This window comes from Musa acuminata, chromosome BXJ2-4, assembly GCF_036884655.1.
Source record: "Musa acuminata AAA Group cultivar baxijiao chromosome BXJ2-4, Cavendish_Baxijiao_AAA, whole genome shotgun sequence".
NCBI classification, from domain to species: Eukaryota; Viridiplantae; Streptophyta; class Magnoliopsida; order Zingiberales; family Musaceae; genus Musa; species Musa acuminata.
This window is the reverse complement of record NC_088341.1, coordinates 32,377,849-32,393,134: the sequence shown is the minus strand read 5'-3', so window position 1 is coordinate 32,393,134 and position 15,286 is coordinate 32,377,849. Positions and strand designations below refer to the sequence as shown.

Sequence of the window (15,286 nt, the reverse complement as noted above, 5' to 3'; positions counted from 1 at the left end):
TGAGCGTCCTCACAATACCATTATGTATTTTAATTGGATCGTGCCTCTACTAATAACACCACATGTGGCATTATTGCCCATCAAAACAATTCCATAATTACAAGATTCATATGTGAAAAATAAATCTCTATTGAGACACATGTGATAATAACAATTCAAATCTAAAATCCATTTATTTTTAGACCTCGTCCTGTCATCAATAGTCAAGACAATATTTTCAACATTCTCATCAGCTGCTACACTAGCTTCAACGGACTCAATAGTTTTCTCAGTAATTTTTCTCTTTTTTTTTAAATTTATTTTTTAATTTAAAGCAATCAGCCTTAATTTAAAGTAATTTTTCTCTATACTCCAAATTTGTATGTTTGAATTTAGATCTAGATTTAGATCTACTATTATCAAATTTCCTTGTATCTGTTCTACCCTTAACAACCAGACCATCAGCCTGATTTCCTCTACTTTCCCCAGTGATATCCCTGTGCTCCTTAGATTTTAGTGCGGATTTAATTTCCTGATACGAAATTGTTTCTTTTCTATAAATCATAGTATCACAAAAATATTTAAAAGATTGGGGAAGAGAACACAAAAGTAACAGAGCCTTATCCTCGTCATCGATTTTCGCATCTATATTCTCCAAATCCATAACTAAGGAATCAAATTTATCAAGATGTGAGAGTATAGATGTACCTTTAGTCATCCAAAGCATATATAAACTCTGCTTCAAGAGAGACGATTCTCCACTATCTCTTCATATACAAAGCTTTAAGCTTGTCTCACATGCTCTTAGTCGTAGTCTCCGTAGCTACCTCCCGTAAAACCTCGTAAGAGAGATTTAGAATAATGCTTGATCGAACCTTCTTATCCATACCCGCAAGATCTTCCTTTGACATATCATTTAGAATGTTCTCAGCTCCTTATAGTGCCAAATCAACTCCGTCTTGAACCAGAATAGCCTCCATCTTGAGTTGCCACATGCCAAAGTTGATATTTCTATCGAATTTCTCAACAACGATCTTTGTTATTGTCATTGTTACCAAAAGATCCCGAAACCAAGCTCTGATACTAGTTTGTTAGAGTTGGCCCTAAAAAATTTACCAAAGGATAATTTGGTAACCCAATAAAGATAATAAAACAGAAAAATAAAAGAGACAAGGACACCAAATTTACGTGGTTCGATCAATTCACCTACGTCCATGGACAAAGGAGGAGCAAAACTCTGCTATAATAGGAACAATTACAAATGCCTTAGAAAAATATTCCTATATCATAAAACACTTAAAACTACTAAATAAAAAAAGTTCAAACTATAATTCCAAACTATTTTAACTAAGTGTGGACTTAATAGAAATTAAACGCAAAACAAATAATTAGATTTTTCTTATGATGCACATGGCTTCAAAGCTCAGACTCTTATTTATAGTTGTAATAGGAGATAACAAGCTTAATTTTCCTGATGTGAGATTATACGCTACTTGCCAAACTAACAGTTGACTCACACGTGTGGAACGACTGTAGCATTTGGTTGCAACATAGTAGAAATGACAAAAAGAGGAGTATTCATCAACTTCAGTGATGGGGTAACATATAGCAGCTTTGTCAGGGGTACGACTGCAAGAATAATAAGGCTACCAAGCTTACTGAAGGCTTGAAAGAAAACCATCTTCAGTAACTCTAATATGAGGAAATATAACAAGGGCATGGATCTTAAACAGGAAGGTGGTGACATGAATCTTCTACCAAACCTTGAAGGATCATCTTAGTAAATACAGATTAGATACATTGCATCAAGAGTTGACATGATATGCAACTGTTAGGAAAAGAAATGGGTGAAGCAAAGTGGTTGGTAGCATTGAAAGAGGAAAGGGAAGGAAGTAAAAGAAGGTACGAGTTGTTGACTCAGTATTCGCAAAGCGAAGGCTTAAGACATAATTCATGATTTAGAAGCTCTAATTTCAATGGAAGACAGCACTAAAATTGATACGCTATAATTCTTCCAATCATAATTGGTCTTACACAAGAAATCAGCATCCTGGATTCATTTCTGAAATTTACACATATCTGAAACATCAGTGGATACATACACAATGCTTTATTGATCATTCAGAGCCTCTCACTTTATTTTGGGATGGATTTTATTTATATTTTCAAAGGAAAACAAGTTGCTTGTCTCCTGCTTTCTCCAGAATTATGTGTGGCCTTTTCTCATCATTGCTACAAATTCTTCATAACTGATTCTACCATCCTGTGAAGAATTAACATATATTTTTGCTCTTGTAAGGGCTCAAGTATACATGCAGGTAGGTTGTAATGCACAAGAGGGAGACAATCACTTACTTTATCAGTATCAACATCATCAAGTACTTCATTGATGGTTGCTTCATCACCCATTCCATATTGTGACATGGCATGTTTCAGTTCGTCTCTTGTAATATACCTGGTGAAGAATTCAAGAAAGTAGATATCAAACAATTAGATCCATTGTTACAACCTCGATTGATGAACATCTGTTTTGTTTGGTGCTATTTTGCAAAGAATAAATGTTTGGTGATTGTGCTGCAGTCAGGAACCGAGTTCTTACCCGCTATGATCCTTGTCAAAGTATTCGAAAGCCTTCAACAAATGCTCTTCTTTCTCTAGTTTATGGCGATGCATCGTTGCAGTGATGAATTCAAGGTAGTCTATAGTCCCATTCTTGTCTACATCTGCCTGTGACAGAAAACGAGCGTTTCAGACTGTTCTTTGGTGCAGGTGATAGGAAAAGGAGATTGCATTGCTGTTTTACTGCGTCCATGAGTTGCTTGATCTCATCTTCGGTCAGCTTCGATCCCAGCCTTCTCAGTCCAGTCTTCAATTCTTCAAGTGTAATCGTGCCACTCTTATCGGTGTCTATGTTATTAAACGTATGTTGTAATCCCTTTAAATCCTCTTCTGAAAGATTCGTTGCGATTACCTTGATCACTCAAGAAGGCATCTTAGGTCAAAACTACAGCAGTTAATATAGAGAAAAACCTGTATAAATATTCCAAAAGTACTACCTTCAGCGCAAGTTTCTTCAGCTTGTTCATCGCTCTGAATTGCTTCATTCTGGTAAGAACTGCACTGTCAATAGGCTTATCTGATGCTTCACCAGCTTCTTTCAGCCATGGGTCCTCTGCTTTATCCAAACAAATCCAAATTACGATGAATGTAATCAGTATAATGAACCAGTCAAGCCAACAGATTACAAACGGAAGAAGTTAAGCTTCATCTTTGTATTGTCAATGCAATGATATGAGATTCTAACCAAGGGCCTGAGCAGCAGTAATTCTCCGCTTGGGGTCTTTTGTCAACATCTTTCTGATGAGGTTCTTTGCACCACGGGATATTTTTGGCCATGGTTGACTTTCGAAATCAATGTACCCTTGTAATATTGCATCAAATATACCTTTCTCCGTTTCTGCATGGATTTTTCCCGCTTAGATTCATCAGTAACAATTGTCAAAAGCAAATAATGGTTAAGTGGATCACATCAGAAGTAATTGTGGTAGATACCTGCCCAGAACGGTGGCACACCACTGAGGAGAATATACAGTATGACCCCAGCACTCCATACATCAATCTCCTTCCCATAGTTTTTCAGTAACACCTCTGGAGCAATATAATATGCACTTCCTACCACATCTTTGTAGACTTTACCTGGACACACATTTTAAATGGCTTAGAATTTAGCAGAATGTTGCAGCTGCATTATGTGTGATGTGCTTTCTCTAACATATCTTTGATTTAAGTGGAGCTCATGTAAGGGGTGTTGTCCTATTGCTTGCCACAGTTGTATCTCAGGAAAACATAGGGTGAACCAGAACCTAAGGAGAGGTAAAGCGGACTTCAATCTCAAGGATGTTGGCTAAATAGATCTTTTAGTTTGTGAAAATTTATGACATAGTAGTTGATATAAGGATCATCTTTGTGGAAATCAGTAGCACAGGGAATAGATTGAGTTCGTGCTAGATTATGGAGAAGTAAGCAAGCAAGTTGATGCCCAGCAATCGTCATCGCTCAGTAGCATATTTTTTTCTTTTTATGGTAAAGATAGAGAAGACCTTCTTCGATGAAGACGGAGAGTCCGAAGTCTGTAGCCTTGAGCTCAGCATTTTCGTCCTTGCTCACCAGCAAGAAGTTCTCCGGCTTCAAGTCCCGGTGCATCACGCCCATGAAGTGGCACACATTCACCACGTTGACGATGTCCCTGCACACAGCGGCCGCCTGCTTCTCCGAGTAGCTTCCCTTGGCGGTGATCCGATCGAAGAGCTCCCCGCCGGAGCACAGCTCCAATACGAGGTGCACGCTGTACTTGTCCTCGTATGCGCCCTTGAACTCCACGATGTTGGGCTGGCCGGTGAGGTGCTGCAGGATCATCACCTCCCTGCGCATGTCCTCCATGTCACGCTTGGTCACAAGCTTGCGTTTCGACACCGACTTGCAAGTGTACTTCCGGCCTGTCGACTTTTCCATGCACAGGTAGGTGACCCCGAATTGGCCGCGGCCAAGCTCCTTGTCGAGCGTATAAAGGGATGTCACGTCAACCATGGGATTCCCCAGAACCGGTCCGATCTTGGCTGAGGAAGGTGCTCTGCCGACGGAGGATAGTGCTTGTTTGGGCTTCGAAGGATCACTCTTGGGAAGGGAGGCAGCGGGTGGAGGCGGAGGTCGAGGCTTGACAGGGCCGGAGGTGATGGGAATTTCGTAGGTTCTGTTGAAGCAAATCCCCATTGGCGCTCGGGATTCGTCTTCCTCTGCGACTCTCGTCTTCTTGTTTCGGCTGCTTGGTGATTTCTAATGGGTTTTAAATAGACTTTACGAGGAGGAGGAGGAGGAGGTCGGTTCTGCTACCTTTCTTCTTCCTCCACCTCTGGTTCTACTTTCCTTTTCCCCCTTCTTTTCTCGATGCTCCTTGAGCTGTCTGTCGATCTCGACGCGGGAAAGAAGATTCAAAGTTTGCTGCCGGATAACGCAAAGGAATGGATATTCTCAGGAGACTTCGACGAAGGGGGAGATATAGATCAGTGAGCTTGGCAAGACGTTGCTTCTTAATTGTCATTTGGCGTGAAGGATGTGACATTGTTCCCGCCGCACCCTAAATAAGCTCTATATTACATTCTATAATTATACTTTTATTATACTGAGATCTGAGATATTTAAATCTATTGTTCTAATAAATTTTTTTCTTTTAAAATTTTTAACTGGCATCTTAATGTTTCACTTTCATAAATACAAGGATTTCGATATTATTTTTTTAAAACATAAAATCGAAATACTAAAATTAATTAATTATAAAAGATAATACTTTTTATTTTTTTATGTTAAAATATTATCATAAATCTTAATAGCTTAAAGAGTCTAATATATAATAAACTCTGAGGCACCTTCGCATGTCAATCGAATTAATAAACTAAATCCAAATGTATTAAAAAAATAAAAAATTACAATAATCGTTAGAAAATATCGCTCTCAGAAAGAATCATCTATTGGCCGGTGGACAAGACCTCAAGGAATGATTGACGTCAGGAGATTCTTTAAAGTTGTGGATCAGATCAAGATCAACACAACAAAAGCAATCTCATTTTGATATCTTTTCCTTTGTGCAATTGTGGTGACAAGTGCAACAACTCTTAAATCAGTTTTATGTTGTTTGAGTCGGATGCTTAATGAGAATCAATCAGGAACCTTCGTCTCTTGTCCTAAGGTGATTCTAGTCCACACCATTCATATTTGTCTCTAACTATGTCGAAATATATAAAATTATATTGAGGGCATTTTTGATGAGATCATTTTTGATGCTTAAGTTAAAAAGGGGTTTGAAAGATTCAGCTTTAGTTTTGGAGAGAAAAATATTCACATTTGTGTGAATGCACGTGAGGTTCACATCTGAATACTATTACTTTTGCAGTAGGTGTTGATTATAAAGTAGGTAGTATGTTTTTTTTGGACTTAAATATGGTCGTGATGCATAGAATCAGGGATGTGATAACATTTGGCTTCCTCAATCTTATGTTAAGGTGATAGTTACATAACATTGAGGTATTGGTCACATGTCATCAAGGTGTCGGTCATATGATATTGAGGTGTCAGTAAGATGTTAAAATGCTGATCATGCGATATTGAGATGTCGTTCATATGACAATGAAGTATCAATCATGTATATATTACTGCATCTCTCCCACTCCAGGTTAAGTCATGAAATGGGCCACATAAGCCGATTGGCATCGAAACTTATCATGAATTATGCTCCAGGTTAATTTGGCTATGTCTAATGTTGAAATGCATTGTGGGTTAATTTAGTTGTGCATATTATTAGAATGTAATTTGATTTGATTCAACTGAGTGCAAATACACTTTAGCTATGCAAGTCGTAGGAATGGACCTTAGGTTGATTCAATCATATCTATTGGGTTTAGTTAATTGTCTACTTTTTTATTATTTGATGAATTAATGGATTCCTTATAAACTCATCTACTAAGATTGAAAAGATCACTTGAGAAAAGTAAAAAAAAAATATTTTGGTTAAGGGAGAATCTTTTATTTTAAAAAATTAAAATAAAAAAATCAATAGAAACAGAATGTGACATAAGAGGATTTCATGATAGAAACAAATGGAAGAAGAAGAAGATATTTTATTAGGCATGATGAATAAAAATAATTAAATTATAATAAAATTTAAAGAGTAGTATTCAATATCATTATTATAAAAAGTTTGATCATGTAAGACAGCTTGTTAGAAAAGCAAACAGAAAGCAAGCTATATACAGAAAATAAAGAAAGTAGTATATTGTTAATAACTCCTTCGTAAGTTAATAATTTCTTAAATGATATTTAGCTTTTTAATAGCAGTTGTTCCAATTATATATCAAACATAAGATTAGATATCTAAAGGTAGATTTAGAGATACACAAATAAATCTATTCGGAAGGGAAACAAATAATTAAAGTGAAGATTAGTCATGAAAGGTAAAATACCTTGATAATATTTTTTTTCTATTTCTAATTTATCATATAACTTATTGACTATTGGACAATTAATAAATAATAGATATTTAATTATATTTGATGATGATTCATATACTATTAAAAATAAAAAATCTAGTTTGATTATACTAAATATTTGCATGACTCAAAATAAAATGTTTGCATTTGATGTTTTGAAAAATATACTCTTATTACAACTCAAAGGAATGAGTCTAATTTATGGTATTTAAGATATAAACACATCAGTATTAAAGATTTAAGGTTTTACGTTAAAAAAGAAATGATTTTAAGATATGGATGCATTTATGACAAACAAAGTAAGAAATCATTTCCTACTAAAAAAGTACGAAGAGTATATAGTTCCTTTAAATTAATTCATGTTGATTTATGGGGACCAATGAATATAAAATCACTTGATAGAAGTCAATATTTTCTCTTATTTATTGATGATTATAGCTGTATGAGTTGGATATATTTTTTAGAACTGATACTTGAAATATTTAATAATTAAAAAAAATCAAAACACTTATGGAAAGGCAAAATGGTAAATGCATAATGACAATTTGAATAGAAAAAAGTGATGAATTTATATTTAATAAATTTATTTTTTTATAAAAAAATTATACTCGTAAGGAATTAATAACAAAATGGTATAGTTGAACGTAAGAATCAGAGTGTCGTTGAAATATCAAGAAGTTTACTTAAGGGAAAATATCTTCCAAATTAGTTTTCGATAGAAATATATGTAAATAGTTTATTTATTGAATATTTCATCAACAAGAACTATTATAAATCAAACTCTTTTTGAAGCTAGATATGGTATAAAGCCAAGTATAAGTCATTTAAGAATATTTAGTTGTATTGTTGATGTTTTGGTAAATTCATAAAACTATCATAAACTTGATAAAAAATCTAAAAAATACATCTTAATTAGTTATTACTTATAATTCAAAGTATATCAATTATATAATCCTATTAGTGGTAAAATTATTATTAATAGAAATATTATGTTTGATGAAATAGTAAGTTCAAATTTGGAGAACAATAAATGTGAAAAATAAATTCATATTGTAATAAAACTACACACTTCACATAATCAAATAATATATCTTATTCTAAAAAGTTCATCGTCAGCTTCATCTAAGTAACGGTTCAAATTTATTAGATGATTTCTTGGATCAAACCCCTTCAAGAAGTTTTACAAGTTTTACATAAGCAATTGAAAAAGATGAATGATAATAATAATAAAAAAAAATCAAGCCAATTAAGAGGAATGAAACCTATAAGTTAATTGACTTGCCGAAAGAAAAAAAAATTATTGGATTGAAATGAATGTTCAAAATAAATTATAATATAAATGGAAGTATTAAAAGCACAAGGTTTGGCTTATAACAAAAGGATATTCATAGCAACTAGAAACTTTAGATAATAGAAATAGTACCTTAGCAACATTTTTCATGGATCAAAAGCTATATCTTAGAGAGTTTAAAGAAGTAAATAATAATTACACTATTAGAATATGTTGTCAAATAATAATGTTACGGAGATAGTTCCTATACCTAAATAATAATAAAGTTATTAGTTTTTAAAAAATAATATCAAAGTTCATCAAAATAAAAATATATTCTTGAAAATAGTTTAGTAGTGTTCTTGTTTATAACTATTTCAATTTTTTGTTAAAATTATTTTTTCAATAGTATAATAGTATTATATTTTTATCGTTTCTTACTCGTACGTCTCCAAAAGAAGGTGCTTTGTTGACGTAGAAAAGTGCTGCTTTGGGATTCGAACGATCACTGCTTGGGGGAGAGGCAGCGGGTGGAGACACAGGTGGAGGCTTTACAGGTTGAGAAGCGATGGAAATTTCGTAAGTTCTGCTGAAGCAATTCCCCATTGGCGCTCGGGCTTCGTGTTCCTCTGTGACTCTCGGTTCCTTGTTTTGGTTGCTCGGTGGATTTCTAATGGGTTTTAAGTAGATTTGCGAGGAGGAGGAGGAGGAGGTTGGTTCTGCGACCATTTCTTCTTCCTGCTTCTACTTTCCTTTTCCTTCTTTCCTCTTTTTCTTAATTCTCCTTGTGCTGCCCGTCGATCTCGACGTGGGAAAGAAGATGCAAACTATGGAATAGATATTCTCTGGAAGGCTTCGAGGAAGAGGGAGTTACCCATCAGTGAGCTCGGGAACACGTTGCTTCTTAATTGTCAGCTGCCGAGAACGAACTGACATTGTTCCCGCCACATCCAAAAATAAAGATCAGTACAAACATGCCTCCATCGACGTAAGACTACCATAAATCCTACAAACTTGGGGTAGAGTGGTTCACACTTGTAACCAAAACGATTCCAACTATCAAGAATTCACCTTATATTAACCCTTGCGTGCTAATCGGATTAGGCTTACATTTCAAAGTGAATCCAAGTGTATTAAAAAGATCAAATTTTCAATCGGATTACCTTAGATTAAAAAATAATCGTTTGAAAGTATCGCTTTCAAGAAAGAATCATCTATCGGCCGGTGGCATGGAAAATGTGGCTGAACTTTAGAATCCAGGGGAAGACAGCTCCCTAAAGGAATGGTTGGCGTCAGGAGATTCTTTAAAGTTGGGGATCAGATCAAGATCAACACAACAAAAGCAATCTCATTTTGATATCTTTTCCTTTGTGATGACTCATCCTTTTTCTTCCATTTGTAGAGAACATTAGATTCCTATTCTAACAGGATATGATGAGTTCATGAGAATATAATGTGACTATTTCTAATCAGCTGCTAAGCATGTAAGGAAATGAAGTAGGCAGTGACAGCTTATCTCTAAATGGATTGGGAATTCTGCATAACTTTAAACATGTTTCTTTCATGTCCCCTTGGCCTGTTGTACCAGATGATTGCTTTCTGATTTGAAATCCATTGGTTCATAAGATGAAGTGTATTCAGCTCTGCTGGACAGAAAATGAAAAACAAATATTATGCCGGACTTCACAAATACAAATATTATGCGATCTTAGAGAATCCAGGTGGTGCTACCTTATAGCGATCACTCTACCAAAGAAGTTGCGGCCCCAATAGGCCCCGGACCCCCGTGAGGAAGCCAAGACATCGACACATCTGGAGCCGCCTAAACAACTTGCCGAGGTGCCCCTAAAAAGGGACCGAGCCGACATGGCCATGAAAGTCGGGACAACACTCCCTGAAGCAAACCAGCTCCAGCTCATCGATTTCCTAAAGAGAAATGTTGATGTGTTTGCATGGTCCTCAAAAGACATACACAGAATCGACTCAGGGGTGACCCAGCACCATCTCAACATCCACCTCGAGGCTCGACCAGTAAAACAAAAGCTGAGTAGGTTCGCCTCCGACCGGCAAAAGGCAATCATCGACGAGGTCGACCGTCTTAGAGAGGCCGGATTCGTAACCGAGGTGAAATATCCTTGGTGGTTGTCGAATGTAGTCCTCGTTAAGAAACACAATGGAAGCCGGAGGATGTGTGTTGACTACATCGATCTCAATCGAGCATGCCCCAAAGATTGCTACCCACTCCCGAGGATAGATCAGCTGGTTGATGCCACCGCAGGCTACGATCTCCTTACGTTCATGGACGTGTTCTCGGGCTATAACCAGATCTGGATGGCACCACAAGACCAAGAGAACACTGCCTTTCAAAGTGATGCCCTTCGGCCTGAAAAATGTCGAGGCAACTTACCAAAGAATGGTCGATGAGCTGTTCAAGCAATAGCTTGGGAGGAACATGGAGGTGTACGTAGACGACATGATCATAAAAAGCAAGTCGGTAGGCACACATCTAGCCGACCTGGCCGAGACATTTCGGACCCTCAAGCGGTTCAACATGCGCTTGAATCCCTCGAAGTGTGCCTTCGGGGTCAGTTCGGGGAAGTTCCTCAAGTTTGTCATCCACTAGAGAGGAATAGATACCAACTCGAAAAAAGTTCAAGCAACAGAGATGCAGCCTCCCCGCTCGATCAAGGAAGTGCAACGCCTCGTTGGAAAACTGGTAGCACTCAGTAGGTTCATGTCGCGTTCAGGCAACAAGTGCCTCCCCTTCTTCCGAGCTCTTCAATAGGCTGATAGCTTCACGTGGACCTCGGAATACGAGGAAGCCTTTGAAAAGTTGAAGGCGTATCTCGCTCAATTACCTCGGCTCGCCTCACCCGAGCCAGGCGAGGTCCTCGATTTTTACCTCATGGCCTCGGCATAAACAGTCAGCTTGGTGCTAATCCGAGAGGCACCATCAGCACAGCAACCTATCTATTACGTCAGTCACGTTCTTATCGGACCCGAGGTATGGCATTCCCCGATCGAGAAGCTGATCCTTGCACTGATGAAGACGGCCCGAAAGCTACGACCGTACTTCCTAGCTCACACAATCAAGGTGATAACCAACCAACCCTTGCGGCAAATCCTCTCCAAGTTTGATGCATTGCATCAGATGCTGCAATGGTCAGTCGAGCTCGGCGAATTCGACATCCAATACGCCCCTAAAATGGCCATTAAAGCCCAGGTATTGGCCGACTTCATCTCCAAACTAACCCTCGAAGACCATGTTGTTGGACAGGAACATAGCAAGTGCGCATGGACCTTGTATGTGGATGGCTCGACGACCGCTGAAGGAGCAAGGGTTGGACTCATCCTCAGAAGTTCGATCAGAGAAACCTATGAACGGTTGCTCCGGTTACAGTTCAAGGCCACCAATTACGAAGTCGAGTACGAGGCATTACTCCACGGACTGCGCCTCGCCCTGGAAATGCATGTGGGCAACCTTGAGGCCTTCAGGGACTCTCAGCTGGTGGTGGGACATGTCAATGGGAGCTACGAAGCCCGAGATCCAACCATGCCCGCTGTACCTGGCAGAAGTAAGACGGCTCGCCCGTTGCTTCGACCGCCTCTCGATTACGAGGGTACCCCATGCACGAAACATGCAAGCTAATGCCTTGGCTAGGCTAGCCTCCGCTCGCGGCCTAGGAGGAGCCCCAGCAACAGAATCCCTCATGGCCCCGACAGTGCCAACTCGCGACGTCGCCAGGACCGAGGTCTCGCCGAACTGGATGGAGGAAATTCTCCATTTCAAGAGGGATGGAACATAACCCGATAACCCGATGGTCACGCAGCGATTAAGACGAACCCAGGCTTGGTATTGCAAGATTGGCGGGAAGTTGTACCGAAGAGCCTTCTCGCAACCCCTCCTATGCTGCCTCTCGCCACCTGAGGCCAAGATGGTTCTCACCAAGCTCCATGAGGGAATATATGGGGAGCACATCGGTGACCAGACGTTGGCCTTCAAGATCCTCAGACAGGGATACTACTGGCCGACCATGTGCCGAGATGCCCAATCATACGTGCAGCAGTGCCAACAATGCCAAAGGCACGCTCAATTACAACACCAGCCTGCAATCCCTCTCACCTCGATAGATGCAGCGTGGCCCTTCACCTAATGGGGCATTGACCTCCTCAGGCCCTTTCCTCCAGCTTCGGGACAGTGACGCTTCCTTATAGTCGGCGTTAATTACTTTACCAAGTGGGTCGAAGCTGAACCCCTGGCATTCATCATGAAAAAACAAGTTCAAGGCTTCACATGGAGGAACATTATAACCCAGTTCGGGATCCCGAAGGTCATCATCATTGATAACGGAACTTAGTTCAACAACGCTAAGTTCAAGGCTTACTGCTAGTCGTACAGAATACAACTGAAGTTCAGCTCGGTCGCACACCCCCAAACCAACGGCCAAGCCGAAGTGATGAATCAGGCGATCCTAGAAGGCCTCAAGAAGAGGGTCTCGGGCGTGCTCGGGGCCTAGGTGGACGAGCTCCCTAGCACCTTGTGGGCGTTGTGAATGACCCCCAAGTCCGCCTCGATGGAATCCCCGTTCAACTTGGCATTCAGAATCGAGGCGGTCCTTCTGCCCGAGATGGTATTCTTGACCTTACGCATCATCACCTTCGAGCAAGACAACTCCGAGGAGGGCCTCAGGGCTAACCTGAACCTCCTCAAAGAGAAAAGGACCGAGGTGCACTTATATACCCCGGCCTACAAGAAGGCCACAGCCTGAATTTACAATCGTAGGGTCCGCCCAAAATCGATCAAGATCAGAGACCTCGTCCTTCGACATACTGAAGTGAGCGACCCGTCAGTCCAAATCTGAGCCCGAGTTTAGTTGCTTAGCCAACAGGTTCAGTCTTTGCCCAAGTCGCATAGCTCGGTCCCCCGACTAGCGACTCGTCATTCCAAGCCTGAGCCCGAGTTTAGTTGCTCGGCCAATAGGTTCAGTCTTTGCCCGAGTTGTGCAGCTCGGTCCCTTGACTAGCGACCCATCAGTCCAAATCTGAGCCCGAGTTTAGTTGCTCGGCCAACAGGTTCAGTCTTTACCTGAGTCACATAGCTTGGTCCCCCGACTAGCGACTCATTAGTGTAAGCCTGAGCTCGAGTTCAGTTGCTCAGCCAACAAGTTTAGTCTTTGCCCGGGTCACGCAGCTCAGTCTCCTGACCAAGCGACTCGTCAGTCCAAATCTGAGCCCGAGTTTAGTTGCTCAACCAACAGGTCCAATCTTTACCCGAGTCGCACAGCTCGGTCCCACGACCAATGGCTCATCATGCCAAACTTGAGCCCGAGTTTAGTAGCTCGACCAACAGGTTTAGTCTTTGCCCGAGTCGCGCAGCTTGGTTCTCCGACCAACGACTCGTCAGTCCAAATTTGAGCCCGAGTTCAGTTGCTCGGCCAACAGGTTCAGTCTTTGCTCGAGTTGCGCAGCTCGGTCCCCCGACCAATGACTTGTCAGTCCAAATCTAAGCCCGAGTTCAGTCGCTTGACCACCAGGTTCAGTCTTTACCTAAGTCGCGCAGCTCGGTCCCTCGACTGGTGACTCGTTAGTCTAAATCTGAGCCCGAATTCAGTTGCTCGGCTAACAAGTTTAGTCTTTGCCCGAGTCGTGCAGCTCGGTCCCTCGACCAACGACTCGTCAGTCCAAGCCTGAGCTCGAGTTCAGTTGCTTGGCCTACGGGTTCAATCTTTGCCCGAGTCGCATAGCTTGGTCCCCCGACCAGCGACTTGTTAGTCCAAATCTGAGCTCGAGTTCAGTTGCTCGGCCAATAGGTTTAGTCTTTGCCCGAGTCGCGTAGCTCAATCCCCTGACTAGCGACTCATCAGTCCAAGCCTGAGCCCGAGTTCAGTTGCTCAGCCAACAGGTTCAGTCTTTGCCCGAGTCGCGTAGCTTGGTCCCCCAACCAATGGCTCGTCAATCCAAACCTGAGCCTGAGTTTAGTTGCTCGGCCAACGGGTTGTCTCTGCCTAGGTTGCGTAGCTCGGTTTCCCGACTAATGACTCGACAGGTCCAACCCCGCTCGAGCTTAGCCGCTCGGCCAATAGTTTCAACCCTCCCCGAAGCATGAAACACGACTCGCCGAGCGACCCCACGATAGACTAGCCCGACTACCCCTCACGAGCAATCAGTCCACATGCGACACTCCTACAAGCCAGGCGCGCCCCTCGCCCTCTTGCAAAGACCCGTGGCATGCCTCAATTGGGGGGAGAAGTGATAAAACATATTTTGGGCCCCAGCCACGTCACAACCGATGCTGTAGCACGACCCTGCCAAGTCAGCACAAGGAGCACTTCCGTGTGCCAAGTCGGGATCCGTACCAAGGCACCCCTCGGTAGATCCTATTCCAGAAAGCTCGGGACGACGTCGTATGGTGCCATTCTGTGCATTCCGGGACAACGGCTGCACAAGGTACCACCTCGCCCCTTAGGGATCGGTTGTTGCACCAAACCCGCGTACGATCGATCCTCGCGCAGTAGTATAAAAGCCCCTGATTGGCATCTGGCCAAGAGGAGAAGAAAAAAGGAGAACCAATCACTAACTTAATCTTCGAGGGGCCAAAGTCGGGAACCACCTGATGAGGGCCTTCTGTGTAGGAGTGCGATCACCCCTGGAAGAGTGACTGAGCTGCTTAATCCGAGATGCCCTCCTTGAAGATGGTGTTAGTGTCCCGACCGAGAGGCGCTTCCCCCCTCAAACGACTTCAGTGCTAATCATAGGTGCCCAACAAGCCAATCACGTGAGTGATGGCACGTGTGACTTGATACAGAATCTTTTTGCTTATTATATTTTGGCATATATCACTTTATAACTATTGCATATATGCATATATATATTGTGATGTCCTTAGATTTGTGCAATGGGAATCGAATCGTGATGAGATCACGGTAATAAGATCGATTCATCTTTAAACACAAATCCTAAATAATCCCAGTCATAGGTTTCTCGAGAGGGACATCGT

The 15,286-nt window shown here is 41.1% G+C and overlaps 1 protein-coding gene across 1 annotated transcript; it reads right to left on the bottom strand.

The window, feature by feature from the left end:
- Window positions 1-1,969: 1,969 nt before the first annotated feature.
- On the bottom strand, window positions 1,970-4,996 carry LOC135610352 (calcium-dependent protein kinase 29-like). Its single transcript, XM_065104757.1, has 8 exons — window positions 4,080-4,996; window positions 3,532-3,675; window positions 3,284-3,436; window positions 3,036-3,151; window positions 2,783-2,950; window positions 2,579-2,706; window positions 2,335-2,434; window positions 1,970-2,242 (listed from the first exon to the last, which is right to left on the bottom strand). The coding sequence occupies exons 1-8, from the start codon at window positions 4,747-4,749 to the stop codon at window positions 2,186-2,188; spliced, it is 1,536 nt and encodes a 511-aa protein (XP_064960829.1). The 5' UTR covers window positions 4,750-4,996; the 3' UTR covers window positions 1,970-2,185.
- Window positions 4,997-15,286: the final 10,290 nt, after the last annotated feature.